The 22650-nt window shown below is 42.0% G+C and overlaps 1 protein-coding gene across 2 annotated transcripts in view; it reads right to left on the bottom strand.

Annotated features, from left to right (window-relative positions):
- emid1 (EMI domain containing 1) overlaps positions 1 to 22650 on the bottom strand; it is a 431206-nt gene that overhangs the window by 192198 nt on the left and 216358 nt on the right. For both annotated transcript variants that reach the window (XM_072247702.1, XM_072247703.1), the window contains exon 4: positions 7601 to 7687. In XM_072247702.1, coding sequence (XP_072103803.1) covers positions 7601 to 7687 — 87 coding nt within the window. The remainder of the gene's footprint in view (positions 1 to 7600; positions 7688 to 22650) is intronic.

Here is a 22650-nt window from a genome sequence, read left to right as displayed (position 1 = left end):
TGCTTCAATTGCATTTTAAAAGTATAAAATTGTAGATTTGGACTCTAATTCAGGTTTATGATGTGTTTCTAGATCTGGCTGCAAGATTTTATTACTATTTTTGGGCGATTTCTGAATTGGGGCAGCTGACAGACAATGAACACTGAGCTGAACTGCAATGAAATAGGCCTTTTGAGTTTACATTTTATACTCTGTATTTTCTTGTTTTTTTTGTTGCCACTTGTGTGATTTTTTTGCAGGTGGGGGAGGAGGTTTTTGATGTTTGGTGTTTTTCTTTGAAGGGGTTGGCTCACTGTTTCGTGGCTGTCCGTGGGGAAGGCGAATCTCCGGGTTGTACTCTGCGTGCACACTTTTAGAATAAATGTACTTTGAATCTTGAATTTATCCGCAGGAGTTGACAGAAGTTGTCCTTCCCATCAATTCTGCTCCTCAAAAACCCGTACGGGAGTTCAGGTCTACAGCGGGGAATAATAATTCAATCTTGCGTCAAAACCCAGCGTGAACAGGGTTCAGAAAAAAAAACTACAGAACAAAGGAAAGGACGTTGTGCACAGCAGGAATATCCTGACTCCTCACTGACTAAGGTTAGACCCCGACACAACCAATTGACTGTCAGAGGCAAGGGCAGCGTACGAATCGGGATGCAGGATTTGATTGGTGGGTGATGAGCTCAGCAGTGGAAGCATTTGCTATTCTTACGAACCAGCGGAATTGAGGAAACCAATGGGAAGGAAAGGCATTTTTGGAAAAATGAGGAAAGAGAGTTGGCTGCTGAAGGTGAACAGGACCCAAATGACGGTATGTAGGTTGAAGCCCCATTAAGTCTCTGTCATACCTTATCCACATTTCGCAAAAGTTAACTTCCCACTGCAAACACAGTTTACAAAATAATCTCTGCCTGGTGAGTGTCTTCAAATGAGTGGTTGGGTTAGAAGTAAATCCTACTGCATCATTTTATTAGCTGGCAGATTAAATCTAATTCACACTGCTTAGAAACTGCCTTTAAGCACAGTCCTAGAGGTGGAAGATCACTGTAACTCCCACCTCCCCACATACACACACAGTGACTTGATCTCTTTATTTACAATGGGAAAGCAATCAATCATTGGTATTGTGAATCAGTGGGCAGGGCAGGAACTGACAAATACTGAAAGAGTAGTTGCAATAATGCCAACAAAAGAGGCACCAGTCCCTCCTCTGCTGCCTGATGCTCTCAACTCCGAGGTCAGCAATAAACTGTTACAAGGATCTAAACAGAACTTCAAGTCACATAAACTATTTGTTTTAAACTTGTACACATGGTGGTTTCCATCCTAAATAACCCAACTTGTATGAGTAATTTCAGGGCTGAATAAAATACGCCACAACTCACTCAAAAGAGGGTTCATATAAAATAATAAATTTACGCCGAGTTCAAAGCACCAGTACAAATTTTTTTCTCCTAATATTTGAAATAGGAAGGATTTTGTATGCTTAACATTTGGGAGATGGCCCATAGGCAATTAATCAGGAGCCAAGGAAGATATGTAGGATCTCTGACGAAACTAGACTTCCAGGAGCCATGTGATGATTTTATTGCTCATCTCATACTTATCTAGAATAAAGAATGACACTAAATTATAAAAGAACACGCGAGAGAAAAGCAAGATTTTCACAGCTGTCCTACATTTTCTAAGTGTTGTTTGATTTGGCCTTAGAACTAATCACCTCAGAAAAGGAACAATGAATCAATTAACTGATTAAAGCTAATTACTTCCAATTAATTTACTGGACAATTAATCAATGAATTGGTTAAAATTTATCACTTCCAATGCATAGAAAATTAATTGATCAAAGCTGATTACTTCCACTACTACTCCAAAGGAAGGTAGGTATTTCTTGTCCTGATAATCACTTCATTTTTTTTACTAATTGGCACATTTTATTATCACAGACATGAGAAAGACTGTAGATGCTGGAAATCAATAGACAATAGGTGCAGGAGTAGGCCATTCGGCCTTTCGAGCCAGCACCGCCATTCACTGTGATCATGGCTGATCATCCACAATCAGTATCCAGTTCCTGCCTTATCCCCATAACCTTTGATTCCACTATCTTTAAGAGCTCTATTCATCTCTTTCCTGAAAGCATCCAGAGACTTGGCCTCCACAGCCTTCTGGGGCAGAGCATTCCATATATCCACCACTCTCTGGGTGAAAAAGTTTTTCCTCAACTCCGTTCTAAATGGCCTACCCCTTATTCTTAAACTGTAGCCTCTGGTTCTGGACTCACCTATTAGCGGGAACATGCTTCCTGCCTCCAGCGTGTCCGATCCCTTAATAATCTTATATGTTTCAATAAGATCCCCTCTTAGCCTTCTAAATTCCAGAGTATACAAGCCCAGTTGCTCCAATCTTTCGACATATGACAGTCTTGCCATCCCGGGAATTAACCTTGTGAACCTACGCCGCACTCCCTCAATAGCAAGAATGTCCTTCCTCAAATTTGGAGATCAAAGCTACACACAGTACTCCAGGTGTGGTCTCACCAGGGCCCTGTACAGCTGCAGAAGGACCTCTTTTCTCTTATACTCAATTCCCCTTGTTATGAAGGCCAGCATGCCATTAGCTTTCTTCACTACCTGCTGTATTTGCATGCTTGCTTTCAGTGACTGATGTGCAAGAACACCTAGATCTCATTGTGCTTCCCCTTTTCCTAACTTGACTCCATTTAGATAGTAATCTGCCTTCCCGTTCTTAGCAAAGCAAAGCAACTCTCTCTCTCACACACACACAAAATGCTGGAGGAACTCAACAGGTCAGGCAGCACTTATGGAAAGGAATGAGCAGGTGATGTTTCAGGCTGAGAACCTTCTTCAGGACTGAAAAGGAAGGGGGAAGGCACCTGAATAAAAAGGCAGGGGAGGGGAAGGAGGTTCGCTGGAAGGTGATAATTGAAGCCAGGTGAGAAAGGTTAAGGGCTGGAGAAGAAGGAACCCTTTAGGAGAGGAGAGTGGACCACGGGAGAATGGGAAGGAGGAGGGGACCCAGGGGGAAATAATAGGCAGGTGAGAAGAGGTGGAGGTCAGAGTGGGGAATAGAAGAATGGGGAGGGAGGAGGGATTTATTTTAACTGTAAGAAGAAATCGTTATTCATGCCATTAATTTACCCAAATGGAATATGGAGTGCCATGGGAGGGGTGTGGGACAGGGGGCAGTGAGGGAACGCTGAAGAAGAGGAGGGTAGCACGGGTGCAGACACATCCAGTCCTAAGACACCAGGCCAGGTCATTTTATTCGGAACAATTGGTTTATTAATTATTACAGAATGTCTCTCTGGTGTTTCCCACACCCTCCCCTTTTCCCAACCATGATTCCTGTATCCCTGCCTCCTTCCCACCTTCGGTCCACAACAGAGACCCACGTCAGAATCAGGTTTATCACCAGTCACATATGTAATGAAATTTGTTTTTTCTGCGGCAGCAGAGTACAGTGCAATACATAAAATTACCAAGCACTATGCAAAAGTCTCTCTCTCGCTCTCTCTCTCTTGCATAGTACTGTGAATTATTTTTCTTTCTTATTTGACTGACTATAATATTTCAAACATGTGATTAAAATTGTGAACAAATATATGCCCAGACAAAAATTTCAGCCCATGATTTCCTGAAATTGTTTCAACAGTAAAGCCGCATCAGCTATTTATCTCCACCAACAAATAGTCTCGCAGTTCCTGTATTATTTTACACATTTCACATAAACCCCAGTAGTTACAATTACTGGTGCATTCATTATGTGCTGTGTTGCATGACGTGGGCAATCATATCTTATCCATGACCGTGATTGTTCTTGGCAAATTTTTCCACAGAAGTGGTTTGCCATTGCCTTCTTCTGGGCAGCGTCTTTACAAGATGGGTGACCCCAGCCATTATCAATACTCTTCAGAGATTGTCTGCCTGGTGTCAGTGGTCGCATAACCAGGACTTGTGATATGCACCACCTGCTCCCATGGCTTCACAGGACCCTGATCAGGGTGGGGGGGGGTGCTAAGCAGGGGCCACACTTTGCCCAAATGTGACCTGCAGGCTAGTGGAGGGAAGGCACCTTACACCTCCTTTGGTAGAGACGTATCCCCACCCCACCACATGTCACACCAGGTTTCTCAAAAAGGTGTTGTTTTAGTAGTAAGAATGAAGCTCCTTTACTGTTAATTTTCACAGAAAGGTCACAGCTTTTGCGCTTAACCTGGCTTCCAAGGAATTAAGATCTTTCGGCATTGTTGGGGGTAGTCGGTTGTCGGAGGTGACTCAGTTAGATTAAAAGCCACTTTGCCAGTATTCATGACATTTATATCACCAAATTGCCAGAGTAATAAACCACTAGGAATTATAGAATCTACCTGTACATTTCTGATATAATGTATCAGTCTGAAAGGAGGGGAGGGTTATTCAGACAGTGTATGGGTATCTTGGATATGAGTCTGAACCACATAAATGAGTCAAAGCAGTATCATGCTCCATCACTGAAATGTTCCCACAACCTATGGACTCACTGTCAAGGACACCTCATCTCATGTTCTAGATATTTATTGCTTACTTACTTAATATTATTTTTCTTAGTTTGCATAGTTTGTTGTCTTTCACACATTAGTCATTTGTCCATCCTGTTGGATGTGGTCTATTGCGTTTCTTGGATTTACTGTGTATGCCCACAAGAAAATGAATCTTAGGGTTGCATCTGGTGACATACATAAATTTGGATAATAAATTGACTTTGAAGTTTGAACTTTGCTTTATCAGAAGGATTACACTGTTAAGATTTATTGCTGTAGATAAATGTGTGTGACTAACAGAAAGCCCTTACAGTGTTTTTGTAACAGGACATAAAGCTGGGCTAAAAGTCAACTACTCCACCGCAGAATTAAGTAAGAAAATTTTTGCTGATGAGCAATCGCATTTCTGTGTAGAGAAATTTCTGTGTTTACACTAATCCTACCCTAAAAAATTCTACTCTCCTCATTCCTGCTAACACTATCCAGATTCTAGCATTCACTTGCATCTAGGGTAGGGGGATTTAGAATAGCCAATTAAGCTACTGATTTGCATGTCTTTGGCTGCGAGAGTAAACCAGAGTACCTGAGGGAATCCCAGGCAATTACAAGGACAATGAGAAGACTTCATTCAGACAGCATGAGAAATAAGGGCAGCAATGGGGTCATTGAGCTGTGATGCAATCATGTTACGAGCTGTGTCGCTGCATTTTGAATTTTGGAGTCATGGGCATCTCACGCATTTGTGAGCATATGTGGTATATGGTGAGTATATATATATATATGAACCACATTTTGTTCTTTCCAAGCGACAGACCGGGATTTCCTTACAGCAATTCCCTTTAAATCAGGCAACTGCAGAGATAACTGCATTATTAAAACCCTTCTCTGACAGTGCTCAGAAACAGCTATAGTCCAGAATATTGCAAGCGAATAGCCCCTGCTTTAAAGGTGCATTTCACAGGAGATGATATTAAATGGAGTAATGGAATCATAGTAAAGTACAGCACAGAAGCCCATCCTGTCCATGCTGAGCCATTTAAATTACATATTCACAGGGGCCTGCACTGGGGCCATAGCCCTCCATCATGTGCCACGTCATATGACATCATCATTATGTGCCACATCATATGACGAGGGTGATCATGGTCTCATGACCATGATTGTTCTTGGTAAATTTTTCTGTGGAAGTGGTTTGTCATTGCCGCCTTCTGGGCAGTGTCTTTACAAGACAGGTGACCCCAGCAATGATCGCCCCTCTTCAAAGATTGGCTGCCTGGCGACAGTGGTTGCATAACCAGGACTTGTGACATGCACCAGTTGCTCATACGACCATCCATCACCTGCTCCCACGGCTTTACATGACCTTGATTGATGGGGGATTGGGGGGGGGGTGGGGCTAAGCAGGTGCTACACCTTGCCCAAGGGTGACCTGTAGGTTAGCAAAGGGTAGGAGCGCCTTACATCTCCTTTGGTAGAGACACATCTCCACCCCACCACCCATATTAGATATGTAAAAATGCACAATGCGAAGTATCTGGCCAAGTTTCTGAACTGTGCAAGTCAACCTGTAAATGGCAGTAGTGGTTATCAGCTTCATAAAAAAATATACCTTTTCATTGGTCTGAGTGTCTGGATTGAAAATCATTCATTTTCTCTTGAAATATTCACGAAATGTATCGGTTTTAAAAACCATCACAGTGTTTTATATTGTAAACAAATAACACTCCATTGATGGAATTGAAGGATATGCAGATTATCCACAAACTACATCGTAGATCTGAAATAATTCTTGGTACATTAAAGCAATATGCAAGCAAAGATCAAATGGAAAAGAACCACCATCTTCTCTCTTGGAGCTCTCCTGACCTTATCCAAGTTCTCCAACCCATGCCGCATTGGTTCTGCTGTGTCCTTATCCCCAAATTCTTTGGGTTATTCTACTTCCCCAAGCAATCCGACGTACATATTCAACAATGATTTGCTTGAAGTGCCTGGACTTCCCTTCTGACCTTTGCACTCTATAATTGACCTAGTATAGGCTTGGCAGGATACAATTTCTGATTTGTAAATGCTGGGAAAAAAAGTTAATTTTACCTTGCATTCAGACACAAATAACAAAAAATAAATCCTCGTCATTACTAGTTAGAATTCAGTCAAAAATCAGCAACCAGGCAGGTTTTTAAAAGTGGAGCCAACATTCCAAGGAAGCAGGATTTACATTTTTCAACTTTTGTCCTTACAAATGTAAAGTAAATAAATACACACAAAGATATGTTCTTAACTTATGCATATTTATTTTCTATTATCACCTGTCAAAACCTATACTTTTATTGCTAATACGAGGAAGTCTGCAGATGCTGGAAATCCAAAGCAACGCATGTAAAATAGTGGAGGAACTCAGCAGGTCAGGCAGCATCTATGGAAATGCTGAAGCAGTGGATGTTTTCTGGTTGATACCCTTCTTCAGGACTGGAAAGGAAGGGGGAAGTCACCAGGATAAAAAGGCTAGGGGGAGGGGAAGGAGGGTAGCTAGAAGGCGATAGGTGATGCTAAGTGGATGGGAAAGGTCAAGGGCTGGAGAAGGAATCTGATAGGAGAGGATGGTAGACCATGGGACGAGGAGACCCAGGGAGAAGTGATAGGCAGGTGAGAAGAGGTAAAGGGCCGAAGTGGGAAACTGAAGATGAGGGAAAGGGGAGGGGAAAAACCTTATCAGAAGGAGAAATCGATATTCATGCTATCTGGTTGGAGGCTAATGTTAAGCTTTGATAAAATTCCGTGGCCCCAAAACACCTAATTTTCTGCAAAATTAAGATTGAATTAATTGCCTAAAAATAAATGCTTCATTGCTACAATGAAAAAAATTTGAATTCTGCTGAATTGAGTCTTTTACAATGTGTCTACATTCTCACCAAAACACATACAGGTAGTTGGTAAAGGACATGGCCTTCTATGCAGTGTTATCCACTAGGAAACTTTCTACTCCTTCTAGAATTTAAACCACGTGATGCCGCCATAACTGACTAGTCCTGGCTATTTAATTTCATCGGAATATCGGTGAAATCCTTACTTGAAAGGTCTCCTGATTTTGCTTGTAATCGGCGAATGTGAGATATCTGACGACCGCCATCCAAGGCTTCCAGGAAGTTTCCAGTTTCTGTAATGCAAAGCGACAGTCTAAATTTTGGTAATGAAAAATACAATCTTTGGTAAAACTGCTGCTTTCATGGAGTTCTAACTAAAGTTTTACAAAACGTGAGATGTCACTGCAAATATTAAGGAGGTAACAATTTTCAGAGAAGTTCAATTTTAGTATCATTCAGTCAATTTGTGATGGATTCATTGACTTTATTGCAAACCATTTTAATTCTGTAACTAATTGCACCTGCCTTATGGTGAATGAAGAGAAAGGGAACAAGTCCTTAGGAGGCAAGTTAGCTTGAGTTGCAACTATGCATTTAGTGAATGAGGTAATATTCTGGGTGTATTGTTCACAGAAGATCAATGCCATTGACCAGACAGTGCACAGTGTACCCTCCTCAAGCAGGCGTTCTGAAGCTTGAAAACCTTAATCAGGACCTAACGCTTACTTAAGGACCCCATTGCAAATCTGGCAAAAATTACGACTGTCAGCTCACACTCAGAGTTGCTGCCTGTTATGCCATTGGCATTTAGGGCAGCTGTTTATGCTGTTCCCATAACGATTTTGTTTGACCAGTCAGGGTTGTTAGCTCTGAGCTGAACCCTCAAACCTGGAGGATTAGTGGACCACTCTTAGCCTGGCCTCTACCCTTTGACCTGTTTGACCAAGGGTGAAAGCACAAGGCCCCGACTCCAGCCAACATAGCTGTCCAGGTCATTGAGGCATGCAAGCCGCTAGACCCTACAACAAGGTTGTGGTCCTCTTGGAGGCTTGCACTCAATGAGTGGTCCTTAATTTGACCACCGTAAACTGCAAAATAATAGGTAATTACTTTTATATGTACCCTACAATGGACCCAGGATGAGCCTCAAAATGGAGCTAAAGGTTCTCCTTGAGATTGGATCTGCTCCTTTTGCTGCCCTCTTTCACCCATAGCAACACCAGGGTTGCCTTGGTGCCCAAGGTGGTTCATTTTCCCAGTGCCTCACGTGGTGAAGAATATTAGGATCTCAGAATAGTGTCCACAGCTCTCTTTCAAAATCAGCTTTGAGGTCCTAATTTGAAGCAGGCCCCAGACTAATGTCTGCATGTGTGTGTTACAGGCGGGAGAGGAAGCCGAGATCACAGGGAGGTTAATAAGGAGCATCTTTAACCAGAAAAATTGTTTCTATGCTAATGTAGACAAGGATGAAAAGAGCACAAGTTGTACTTTATGTTTAAAATATTGGACTTACGTAAGTCCTAACTTCATTATCTTTCAAGTTGATGGTTACAGGTGAAATGTTGAAGTTACAAACTTTGTCAATTACTAGCTATAATGGAGAGTAAAATCATGCCGAGTATAAAACCAGCTCCGCACCTAACCAACTCTGTCAGTTTCTTGATGAGAGAGCTATGTTAAAATGATCCCACAAGCAGATAAAATAATTCTTGCTTCCTTCTGAAATCATCACAATTGTTGGCAGAGTAACAATTACATCAATGTGACATTGCAGACTGATAAAATAGATTTTCTTCTCAAAAGTGAGACATAAACATGTCAAGACTGAAATACCAGACATAAATACTTTTTGTCCGACTCTCAAATAAGTAAAACCTGATACTGTTAGGCTTTTTTTTTGGATAAAGTTGAAGATGTAGTTTCTAAGAATTTCCCCTTCCAAGCTCTAGGCTTTGTCAGGAGCCAGAACTGCCCTCAGCAAGTCAGCTTTCAAGAGAACACCAGTCATGAATCGTAAAACATCTGTCACCTATAAAAATGCACAGGAACTTGTCATGGCTATCAGCAGGCATCACCTTTACATTTTGCCAAAATGCGTCCTTCACGACACTGGAGAAACATCATCAGCAGCAGTTGAAGCAGCAGGGAGCACCTGCTGCAGGGCTTGGAAGTCAATCAAGAGCTGTACTTTGAAAGTGTAGGTAATGGGATACGCACTCATCCTGGAGTTTTGACAGATACACCAGGGGCCCTTTATAACATCTTAAGACCAGTGCACAGAATGAATTATATATTATTATTAAACGCATTATTCAGCTCCCCATCATTGACTTGTTACAATTTCCCCAATGTTGAGAACAGTGCATTGTCAACATGCATGTTCAGTGATGGTCGCTGATAACTCAGGAGACCTGAACATTATTTCATTTACCAGTTAGGATTATCTCTGTGACTGCCATGTAGAAAATGCTATAATTGTGATGAGAATATTTGTTTGCGTATTTAATCTCAAAAGAGGTTAAAACATGCAATTCTTCTGAATCAATCAATAATCTGTTCAAGGCCGTCAGAAGTGTTAAAATAGAAAGCATGGGCTCAGGCAGAGAGGAAAAAGTGCACAGATTTGATCCAACAAATGATGAATAGATTTGTTCAACTGCAATCCTTCGCTCATCAGGAATGATTATTTCCCAACGTATACTTTATACGGGGCTCTGAAGATGCATCATCTGGGGATTTGCATACATAGTTCATCTTAGAGATTCATTACCAACTGGGATGGTTGGCCATTGATGTCAGTCTAGACCCCATTGGCCATTGATTGTCAATCTAGACCACCACTGGCCATTGATTGTCAATCTAGACCACCACTGGCCATTGATTGTCAGTCTAGACCACCACTGGCCATTGATTGTCAATCTAGACCACCACTGGCCATTGATTGTCTGTCTAGACCACCACTGGCCATTGATTGTCAATCTAGACCACCACTGGCCATTGATTGCCAGTCTAGTCCACCAGTTGGCTATTGATTGTCAGTCTAGACCACCATTGGCCATTGATTGTCAGTATAGTCCACCACTTAGAGATGTCATTCCAACTGGGATAGTTGGCCACTGATTGCCAGGTTAGTCCACCACTTGTTTCATCCATTCCTGATTCTCCACTTCTTCTTGTCATCCAACTCAAACACTCAGGTGATTCTGAGTGAGACTACTCTCTGAATTGACGTTGATGCTGTATTTCTCCACAAGTATTTTGAGGCTGTCCTTAAACTCAGTGGTAAATGTGTAGGATGGTTAAGTTGGATGAAGTGGACGCACGAATACCTGAGAGTTTAGGACTGGCAGGCAGCACTGAAAAGACCTTTCCAATAGTGTACTTTCCATTGAGGAGGTGTGTTAGATACGTGGGTTAAAACCAAAGGAAAAATGGCTGGTGGCACTTAGCACTTTACCACAAGGGTGTTTATTAGTTGTGTCAAAAATTCAAACATATAAAAATTAGTAAAAAGTGAAAAGAAAACTGCCAATATTTACAAAAAATATCTACCAGAAATCACAATATTAGCCTCATCCTGGTCCAGTATTAATTCCTGGCTGCCCTGGTCTCTCTCTCCCCCTGAGAGCAATGAGCCCCACTTATGAGGCACCAGGACATCCCATCTTTAATTACTCATAAAGTTCACTAAAGATGACACATGAATTAGAATATTATGCACACCACATGTAGTTACAATCATATTACAAGAAGTATCTACATTAATTGTAGTATACAAACAATATATACACATCCCCATACTAAAGAAAAGGAATATTCTGCTGTGTATGGCAGGAAAGGCACCATAAAGCCAACCCCAGCGCAACAGCTCGGTTTAGGACCTATTAAGAGACTATACCGGGGGAAGACATTGGAGTGCACACTCTCAGTGAAACGACAGCAGAATGACCAGGCAATGTTTGTGTGTCGGAAGTGTGTTTACCGAGCACTCTCCGGCACAAGGTGGTAGTGGCAGGGGGAGGTATAAAGAATGAAGGAATGGGGGTGGGGTGGGGAGAGGGAGATGAGGAGAGAAAGAAAAAGTGAAAGAAAGAACAAGAAGAAGTGAAAAAATGAGAGGAGGGATGACTGCAGTAAAGAATAAAGAGAATATGGGAGAAAGAAAAATAGAAAAAGACAAAAGAAGAAAAAATAGAAGAAAGGAGTTTAAATCAAGATGTTTGTCAGCAAACACATCCATGGACAATCAGGTAGTATCTTGCTTCCATTACAAACATTGTAACCGATCAGAAGGGGAGTGTTGAATTGATCTTTGAGCGAAGAAAGCCAGATAACATTATAGTACTTAGAAGACTTGGGTAGAGGATCAAAATTGAAGCCGGGAAAGGAAAGCACTGACCAACAGTATATTTATCCTGCATCAATGAGCTGTGTTCGGACCTGCACTTCCCTGTGCAGAGGGCCACTGATTCACTGAGCAGGGGACCAGTCATTCTTTCTCATCAATAGTCACCTTCTAATTGCTTGTTACACAGCCAGACTTCCCCAGCAGTCCTCAGAGCCAAGAAATGGGAGTCAGGGGTTGAAAACTAAATTAAAAATATTCATTAGGGGGAGGTGCAGCAGAAATAATACTTAAAGGCTGCCATGAGGCAAAACTAAATTAAACGGGAACTTGCCTAATAAAAAAAATCAATTCAGAATTTTTTTTAAAAATACAAAGTGAAAAGCAACTCTTGGAAGTTAGGTGTTTGAACCTAAAAGCCTTATAAGCCAAACTTAAATAACCACAGCGACAGGAGCACATCTGCAGTTTGTATTTAGTCTAAATGAGGCACCCAGCTGTGTGTAAAATGTCTGTGAACCTTCAGGTACCATTTCTGAGTGGAACCATGATCGAAACCAAAAGGAGCAATTGTAAAACACTGCTGAGTCCGCAGTTAACTAACCAAAGAAAACCTCTGTGCAATTTGAACTCCATCCTAATCGTGATCCTGTGCATTACTGCACCAGGCTTCATCACCCAATGGTTACACCTGACAACCAATGCAATTAATTATTTTAAGCTCAACATTTGCAGCAATTATATGCACCTGACAGTGCTTTAAATCAGCTAAGGCAACAATCAATAACAGTTAAATTCACTGAAGCAACTCTATGCTGCTTGAGTCCTGATGAAGGGTCTTTACCTGAAATGTTGCTTGTTTATTCATTTTCATAGATGCTGCCTGACCTGCTGTGTTCCTCCAGTATTCTAGCTCTGTTGCTTTGGATTGCTAGCACCTGCACTTTCTAGTGTTTATGATTGTGCTGTAATGTGTTAATTTAAGATAAAGATTGAATACATAGTAAGTTCCTCCCAGAGGAACACACCCTTGTTGTGGGGTTTGGAGGCTTGTGTGCCTCAGTGACCCGGAGAGCTATACTGGCTGGAGTCAGGGCTTCATGCTTTGGCTCTTGGTAGGGTCGCCCATGTCAAACAGGTCAAAGGATAGAGGACAGACTAAGATTAGATTAGATTAGATTCAACTTTATTGTCATTGTGCTGAGTACAGATACAAAGCCAATGAAATGCACTTAGCATCTGACCAGAAATGCAAAGAATAGTGTTATTTGTAAAATAACTGTGAATAAAAAAAGTGCTACAGCACACAAATATAAAAGTACTGAGACAGTACAATACAGATGCAATACCACTTAGTGCTGTGATGAGAGGTTCAGCAGGGTCACAGCCTCAGGGAAGAAGCTCTTCCTGTGCCTGCTGGTGCGGGAGCAGAGGCTCCTGTAGTGCCAACCGGATGGGAGGAGAGTAAAAAGTCCATGGTTAGGGTGAGATGCATCCCTGATAATGCTTTCGCCCTGCCCAGGCAGCATTTATGGTAGATGTTCTCAATGGTGGACAATTGGGTGCTGATAATCCGCTGGGCAGTTTTCACCACGTGCCCACTGAGTGGGCCACCAGTCCTCCAGGTTTGGGGGTTCAGCTCGGGGCTAACAACCCTGACTGGTAAAACAACATTGTTATGGAAACAGCAATGAAGAATCCTTCTACATCTGTGTGTGACAGTATTCCTGAGTCTCCACCCAGGATTTGTATGGCTGATGGTGGTGAAAACCGAGAGGAGGCTACTGGCATGATGAAGGAAGCCCTGATCACTGCCAGAGATGGAGGACCTTCATTGCTGCTCTAAACGCCAGCGGTGTTACAAGCAGTTAGGTACGTACATGGTAAGTTATCAAGCAGAGGGATGCGGCTCAGCATAATGACACATTTAAAAGATCGGTGCACAATACCAGCTGCACAGTGTTCGTTCTGTAGAATTGCTTGGAATTCATTAGTGCTGATTACAATTTGAGAACCAAGCCCATGCTCATTCACTACAGCAGGGGATCCCAAACCTTTTTTGTGCCATGGCCCCCTACAACTAACTGAGGCGGTCATGAACCCCAGGTTGGAAACCTCTGCATTACAGTAATGCTAGTGAAAAGGAAAAACTCCTGCCGTCAGCAAGTTGCTGACTACACCAGACTTGCACTACAGACACATGCTCAACTTGATATTTGTGGACGCAGGCCCACAGTGGAGAGGAATAATCCAGTACTCCTGTTCTCCAGTGATACGTTATTTCCCCCCCAAGACTCAAGGGAGTTTTGGCAAAATAAATCAACTTTAGTTGGTGGGATGCTGTCTTTGCACTGATGTCGTCAGTTTGTCTCTTCTGCTGGTAAAATGGCTCAAAGTTGTGCAATTTTAGTCTTGTAACTCAGTGAACATATATACTGCTAAATTAGAAAGCTATTTAGTGTGGCCGCCCCACTATGGGAAGGCTCTTGAGGCTTTGGAGAGGGTGCAGAGGAGCTTTACCAGGATGCTGCCTGGTTTAGGGGGCATGTCATGAGAGGCTGGACAAACTTGGGTTCTTTTCTCTGGAGTGCTGGAGGCCGAGGGGAGATCTGATAGAGGTTTATATGTTTATGAAATGCATAGACGGGGAGTATAAGTTTCCAAAGGTTGATATACCACAGAGCATACATTGAAGGTGAGAGGGGGCAGGTTCAAAAGGGATGTGAGGGGTAAGTTTTTACTCAGAGAGATGGCTGGAATGCACTGTCCGGTATGGTGGTAGAGGCAAATACATTAGAGGCTTTTAAGAGATAGACACATGAATATGAGAAAGATGGAGGGGTATGGACATGGTGCAGATAGGAGAGATGAATTTTTGATTTGCTTTTCTGCTGGTTCAGCACCAATATTGTGGGCCGAAAGGCCTGTTCCTGTGCTGGACTATTCAACGTTTTATGTCCTTTTCAGTTCGCTGAAGCTCGCTCAGCACCGGCTTCTGTGAATGCCTACAATGCCACTCATCCTGCCTGGTGCCAAAAAATAATTATTCACTTTTGGTGGATTGAAGATTCTGCACTGATAATTCAATCTCCAGAGACAAATGGCATGCCAGTAAAACAGTGTGATATTTCTCAACATTCTTGAATTAGGACCAACAGGACTTGGGCTTTAAGTAATACTCATTACACAGGCAATGTCAGATTCATCATCGACCATGTAATCAAAGATCTTGAATCTTTTTTCCACTCTCCTGATTGACAGTGTATTAAAGTGAGTCCAAAAACCTCCATACAGTTTTTGTTCATTCAAATCTCTTCATTAGATGTTTTAACTAAATGTAAATTAAATAGCGCAAATCACTCACTTTCAGCCCATTTTGGCCAAAACTATGCTTAGGTTTGCAGTTTTTCCATTTACAATAACAGGTTATAAGATTAAGATTTTACCTGTAAAATTTAAAACTAATACCATAAATGTATTCATGAATATACCCCATTCAGTCCTGCCAAAGGGTTTCAGCCCAAATTGTCAACTGTGCTCTTTTCCATAGATGCTGCCAGACCTGCTGAGTTCTTCCAGCATTTTGTATGTGCTGCCTGACCATAAATGTATTTGTGCTATTCCCTGGTTTGCGTGAACTTGAAATAAACCAAAAGAACCAAATCTTGGTTAGGATTAGCTATACGTGACAGCATTAAGGCCCTGGAGAGAACACAACATGGATTTACAGAAACGATGCCAGGACAAGGGGTTTGTTTTAACAAAGAAATTGGAGGAATTAAGACTGTCCTCCCTGGAGCATAAAGAATGAAAGGAATAATTAGAGGAGATCATAAATGGTTCAGAATTTTACTTTACTGCCTGTTATGCTGCTGGTGTTTAGGGCAGCAATGAAGTTTCTCCATCTCTGTCTGTCCTTGGCTGTCTTCTCTATGGTGCCCCAGGCGTGGTTTAGGGTTCTCATTTCAGCCTCTGTGGTGTGACATTGAGTTGTTCAGAAAGACTAAATAAGGAGGAATTGTTTTTAATGGGGAAAGCAGAGAGGAAGAAAAACTGAAAGTGATTAGCAATAGAATTAAATAAAACATTTCCTTCAATAGGTTGTGGTGCTCTGGACTGCGATTCCCGAAAGGGTGATAAACACAAATTCAATAGTAACTTTGAAAAGAAGTTTCTTTAACTACCGAAGGGAAATAGTTTTACGGGGCTCGGGGGGAGCAGGCAAGTTGATCTAATGGGATAAGCCTATCAAAGAAATGCTGCAGTGAAATGGGAATGCATAGCCTCTTCATGCACTGTATTATTCCACGTTTACATCACCATCAACGTCATCATGCTGTGTATAATGTAGGTAATCATGGACTCATGCCATGATTGTTCCTGGCAAATTTTTCTACAGAAGTGGTTTGCCATTGCCTTCTTCTGGGCAGTGTCTTTCCAAAACAGGTGACCCAAGGCATTACTAACACCCTTCAGAGATTGTCACCCTGGCCTCAGTGGTCGCATAACCAGGACTTGTGATATGTACCAGGTGCTCATATACTTTGAAGATACTTTGTACTTTATTGTCGCCAAACAATTGATACAAAGACGTACAATCACCACAGCGAAATTTGATTCTGTGCTTCCCACTCCCTGGATTACAAATATTAAATATTAAAAATTAGTAAATATTACAAATTTAAATTATAAATCATAAATAGAAAATAGAAAAATGGAAAGTAAGGTAGTGCAAAAAAACCGAGAGGCAGGTCCGGATATTTGGAGGTTATGGCTCAGATCCGGTTCAGGATCTGTTCAGTAGTCTTATCACAGTTGGAAAGAAGCTGTTCCCAAATCTGGCCGTACAAGCCTTCAAGCTCCTGAGCCTTCTCCCGGAGGGAAGAGGGGCGAAAAGTGTGTTGGCTGGGTGGGTCGTGTCCTTGATTATCCTGGCAGCACTGCTCCAACAGTGTGCGGTGTAAGGTGAGTCCACGGACGGAAGATTGGTTTGTGTGATGTGCTGGGCTGTGTTCACGATCGTCTGCAGCTTCGTTCGGTCTTGGACAGGACAACTTCCATACCAGGTTGTGATGCACCCTAGAAGAACGGTGCATCTATAAAAATTAGTGAGGGTTTTAGGGGACAGGCCAAATTTCTTTAGTTTTCTCAGGAAGTAAATGCACTGGTGGGCCTTCTTGGAAGTGAACTCTGCTTGGTTGGACCAAGTCAGGTCATTTGTGATATTGACCCTGAGAAACTTAAAGCTTTTGACCTATTCCACTTGCACACCACTGATGTAAATTGGGTCGTGTGATCCGCTACTCCTTCTGAAGCCAACAACCAATTCTTTCATCTTGCTGACATTGAGGGATAAGTTGTTGTCTTCGCACCATGCCACCAGGTTCTTAATTTCCTCTCCACCACCTGCTCCCATGGCTTCAAATGACCGCGATCAGGGGGGGCTAAGCAGGTGCTACACTTTGCCCAAGGCTGACCTGAAGGCTAGCAGAGGGAAGGTGCACCTTACACCTCCTTTGGTAGAGACGTAACTCCACCCCCCCCACTGAGTTTCTATAGGACAGACTATAAAAAGCAAGAACTTCAATTGTGTCATTCACAAGACATCATTGGACACTCTGCTGAATTGAACATTGTGGTGTTAACTATTGTTATGCTGCAAGTTTTGAGTTGTCAGAATATACTGCTTCAGTCCAGTAAGTTTGAAAATCAACATGTTTGATCTTTACCAGTTCTTAAAGGACGTAGTACAATAGAATCAACTCTTTTGGCTAGGGGGGTGCACTGCTACTGAATGGAGGCACGTTGCAATGATAGGATGGGAGGGCAGTCGCAAGAGCTCAGGAGGACTTGATAAGCTACTGCCAGTGGGAAAGGGCTGTGGAAACACCCTCTCCATCCCATAGCTTGCTGATCCCTCAACCAGACCCATCACCGTGCTAGGGAGCACTCTGGTGTTAGGGTATATTACAAATACTAATTTCACCAGCAACCAAACTTCCAACATGAACATGGATTGTAGATTGAATTTTAAATGCATTCCTGAACAACAGTATCTGTGGAGCTGTGGACTGGAGTTGATTGCAAACCAGACAATGCTGATTAACATTCATTTTGGGTGTCTGGAGTGTGGGTGCAAAGATGGAGGTGTGTGAAAACTATATGTAATCCAAAGGAAGCATTGTAGATACATTGTAAATATAGAATTGTCCCACTGTTAGCTTTGATCTTTTGCATAGAAAATGTTATGTAATATTGGGTCAGGAGGCCTCTTCCTCTCAGTGTGTTTCATTATGATGCTTGCTGCTCGTTTTTGTTGAATAAAACATTTCTGGATCCACTAGCTTCAGTCTCTTTCCAGAGACTTTGTTCGTGTCACCATGCTTAAATCAGGAATCCTGACAGGGAAGATATTATGAGCATATAAGTCCAGTCTCTAAACACTTGCAGTACTTTCAAATTCCTATGCCACTCTGCGAGCATATCCAGAATGAAAGTAGATGAAGCCTCCTCCTCTTAGAGCACGGAGTCGGAGAGAGCTCCCAGCTTTGGGGATGCAGCACAAATTTGATAGCAGAAATCAGCATTAGCAGCCTAGAAGCTGTGAGTAACCATCATCCCCTTAGCGAAAGCAGTCAAGCATATATGTGAGATTACATTGTAAATCAGGACATTATAGACATCAGCAAAGACGAGGAGTACATTTTATGTGCTGGTCCTGTAAACCTTGTAGCCAACAGGTACAGGTGGATCAACAAAATCTGATGATTTTATGGAGAAAAATAACTGCTTTCCTTAGTTCAGCAAGTTTGAAAATCAACAATTCAGGAATAACTTCTGCCCCTCTGCCATCAGATTTCTGATTGAACCTTGAACCTTGAACTCATGAACATTACCTCACTCCTTTTTCGCACTACATTTTAAATTTACTATTTTATGATTTGTATATACTGTAATTCACCGTTTTTATTATTATGTTTTGCATTGTAAAAAAGGAAGGAAATTGCCTTTTAAACTCGAGCATAGGCCATTAACTTTTTGCTGTTGATGTTTCTGTAGCAGGCAATTTCTTTTTTACGAGGCCGAGTTGCTAGCTCAACGCTCAACCCAGCACGGATGGAAAGCGTGCCAAGGGAGCCGGCTGGGTTCGAATACGGGAGCCTTCGCTCCGAAGTCCAGTGCTGTTGCCACTACGCCACCAGCCGGCTGTCTTGCGTTGTACTGATGCCAAAAAGCAACAAATTTCATGACATAAGCTGGTGATGGTAAACCTGATTGTATTCTAAAAAAATTACTATTCCATTCACTTGGTCTAGTTTTGTATTGGGGAAAAAATGTTTTAGGACGAATGAAGTTCCCTCCAGAAACAATGGGAAGATGGATTTTCTGACGGACGTGGGTACACTTGTTCTATCTTGAGTTAAACTGATTCTCAAAGACGCAACACTGGTTTTACATTGCAAGAATGCATTGCCAACTCCATATCTTCCGTTCTTGCGACTCACACCACCAAGTTCAAGAACAGTTACTACCCCTCAACCATCAGGCTCTTGAACAAAAGAGGATAACTTCTCTCACTCGCCCCATCATTGGAATGTTCCTACAACCAATGATCTCACTTATCTTATCTCATGTTCTTGTTATTTATTTACATTTGCATTTGCACAGTTTCTTCTACACTCTACTTTTGCCATTGATCCTGTTATAGTTACTATTCTGTAGATTTGCTGAGTGTGCCCACAGGAAAATGAATCACAGGGTTGTCTATGGTGACATATACTCTGCGTACTCTGATAACAACAATTACTTTGGTTGTCACTCCATTGAACCCACCAGTAGCAGGATAACATTTTCTTGCCTTGCTAACCCATCCATTAACCTTTCTAATCGCTCTTCTGGAAGCCTTCCTTGAAGTTCACCTCTTTCACTTTGGGTCAGGGTCAACTGATTCTTGTGATGACCACCGTGAAGTTGCTTTTCTAACCTAGAGGTGATACGATAGAGCAAGTTGTTATGAAGGATAGCAGTCACAATCTGCACATTTATATTTCAGTACGAGGCAGAAGATGAGGATACTCAGTGAGAGGAACTTTTGTTCCCGCAAATTGTGACAGTCACTTGGGCATTCCATCATATTTTACTGAAAAGGAGAACATTACACTTTCTTCAGGGGTTCCCACACTTTTTTATGCCCTGGACCCCTACCAGTAGCTGAGGGGTCTGTAGACCCCAGTTTGGAAACTCCTGTAAGTACTCTAAAATTTGAAAGATAGATCACAAAATCTGAACATGAGTCAAAAGAGGGTTCCTAAAACTTCAGATTCAGAAGAGAGGAGGACCTAGTACAAATGTCTGCTGTTGGAATCCCACCAGGAATAGATGCATTTTTTTCCCATCATTTTCCTGGTGAAACAACCCAGGGAGAGCAGACATTTGATATATGAAACAAATTGGCATGTTGTTCAAAGTAACTTTTTTTTTCCCTTCTCATAAAAGAAACTTCCAGTGGGCATACAATATTCTTTCAAGAGTCTTTTGAGGTTTTCTATAAAGAATTTTGTGGCTTTTGTTAATAAGTTGCATGAAGGATTTTGGAAATCTACTTTCATCACGGAAGACAAGCTCAAAGCTGATTAACTTTCAAGTACTTTGTTACATATGTAACAATGAAATATAAAACAAATATAAAATATAAAAGCCTCTTCAGAATTTATGTACCTGAAGAATTTTAATTTTCTCAGCCATGCTTATTCATGTAGCTTGACACTACTTGAACTCCCTGTTCCCTTAACCTTTCATACCTACAACCATGTCCTTCTCCCAAGCTTAGTGCAACTGATTTAAAATTCTGTTTCAACCCTTCTACCTCCCTGCTTTTACAATCATAAGCGCAATCCATCACTTTAACCAGTTGTTTGAATAATTTTCCTCATAATTTTCTTTTACTCTCTTCTTTGAAGTATTTGGGGCAATTAAAGGGATGGGCAGATGATGTAAGATTTAAATAATTTTTATGGCTGTACAACAAATTTAGTATTTAAACTGAGGATGGTCATGCCCGCTGTCACACCCACCAGGTCTGTTTAAAAACTAAATGATAAAACAGTATTTTTACGCAAAACCAAAATGAAAATATCAGTGTACAATACTCAGCTTAATACTATTTCACAGTACTGTAGTAATTTTATGCATTGCACTATACTGCTGCGACAACAAATTTCATAACATGTGAGTGATAAATGTGATTCTGATAGGGGTCTCTATTGTGGACTGAGAGTGGGAAGGGGACAGAGAAAGGGGAATCATAGTTTTGAAAAGGGGAGGGAGTGGAAAACACCAGAGAGACAGTCTGTAATGACCAACTGTTTGGAAGCAAATGACCTTGCCTGGTGTCTCAGGGTCTGCAGCAGTGCCATCCCCTGCCCCTGGCACTCCTGTACCATCCCCTGCCCCTGGCACTCCTTCTCTGCCACCTGTCCCACATTTCTCCTGCAGCACTCCACACTCACCATTCCCAACATCCTTTGCACCCCCATATTTACAAATTCGCTCTCTGCTCCACGTTAACAAACACAGTACTGTGCAAAGGTCTTAAGCACCCAGCCACGTATGTGCCCAAGACTTTTGCACAGTACTGTATGTATTTAAGATTTGAGATTTACAATGACTGCTCAGATTTCACAAAGAGATATGATGAATAACGTTAATCAGGTTACCATCCTTCTGAACCTAGTAGTCTTTACTACTACTAAAGACTGTTATGTCACTGGTGTGTAGGGCAGCAATAAAGATCTTCCATCCCTGGCAGTGGTCAGGGATTCCTTCATCGTGTCAGAAGCTTCCTCTCAGTTTTCACTACTGTCAGTCATGCAAGTCTCAGATAGAGACTAAGGAATACCGTTGCACTTTTGATGTAGAAGGATTCCTCACTGTGGTTTCCTAAACAGTTTTGTTTTACCAGTCAGGATTGTTAACCCTGAGTTGAACCCCCGAACCTGGAGCAGCAGCGGACCACCTCTACCCTTTAACCTGTTTGGCATGGGTGACCCCACAAAGAGCCAAAGCATAAAGCCCTGACTCGAGCTAACACAGCACTCTGGGTCCTTGAGGAATGCAAGCCTCCAAACCCTACGACAAGTTTGTGCTCCCCTTGGAGGCCAGTACTCTTTGGGTGCAGTAAAACAAATCCCACGTTAAGTAACCTTCTTGGTACATTCACTAGATTGATTCATGGGGTGGGAGGGTTGTCTCAGGAGGGGTTTAAAAGCATTAGAGGTCTCAGAGTCACAGAGAACAGAAAAAGGCCTTTTAGTTCACCAAGTCTACATCGACCATGTAGTACTATTATACTATTATTACCACATTAACCTCCTATGCGCTGGCAATTCAAGTGCTTGTCTGGGCTCTTCTGTGAGTCTCTGCCTTAATCAGGCAGTGTATTGCAGATCCCAAATGGCCTCTGGATGAAAAAAAGTGTACTTTGAATTGCTGAGAGTCCTCCTGTAGCAACGGTATGAACTAAAATAATTCCATTTAACATACACTCATTGGCCACTTTTATTGGATAAAGGAGTGGAACCCGGTGTGGTCATTTGCTGCTATAGCTCATCTACTTGGTTCGACATGTTGTGCATTTAAAAAAATATTCTGCCCACCACTGTGGTAATCCATGGTTATTTGAGTTGCCTTCCTGTCAGCTTGAACCAATCTGATCATACTCCTCTGACCTCTCTCATTAACAAAGCGTTTCTGCCCACAGAACTGCCTCTCACTGAAGGTGTTTTGTTTCTTGCACCATTCTCTGTAAACTCTTAAGAGACTGTTGTGTGTGAAGATCTCAGGAGATTACCAGTTTCTGAGATCCTCAAACTACCCCATCCAGCACCAACAATCATGCCATGGTCAAAGTCA

Source organism: Mobula birostris, chromosome 31, assembly GCF_030028105.1.
Source record: "Mobula birostris isolate sMobBir1 chromosome 31, sMobBir1.hap1, whole genome shotgun sequence".
In the NCBI taxonomy this organism is placed as follows: domain Eukaryota; kingdom Metazoa; phylum Chordata; class Chondrichthyes; order Myliobatiformes; family Myliobatidae; genus Mobula; species Mobula birostris.
Note: the sequence above shows the minus strand (reverse complement) of the source record. Positions and strands in the feature narration are given on the sequence as shown.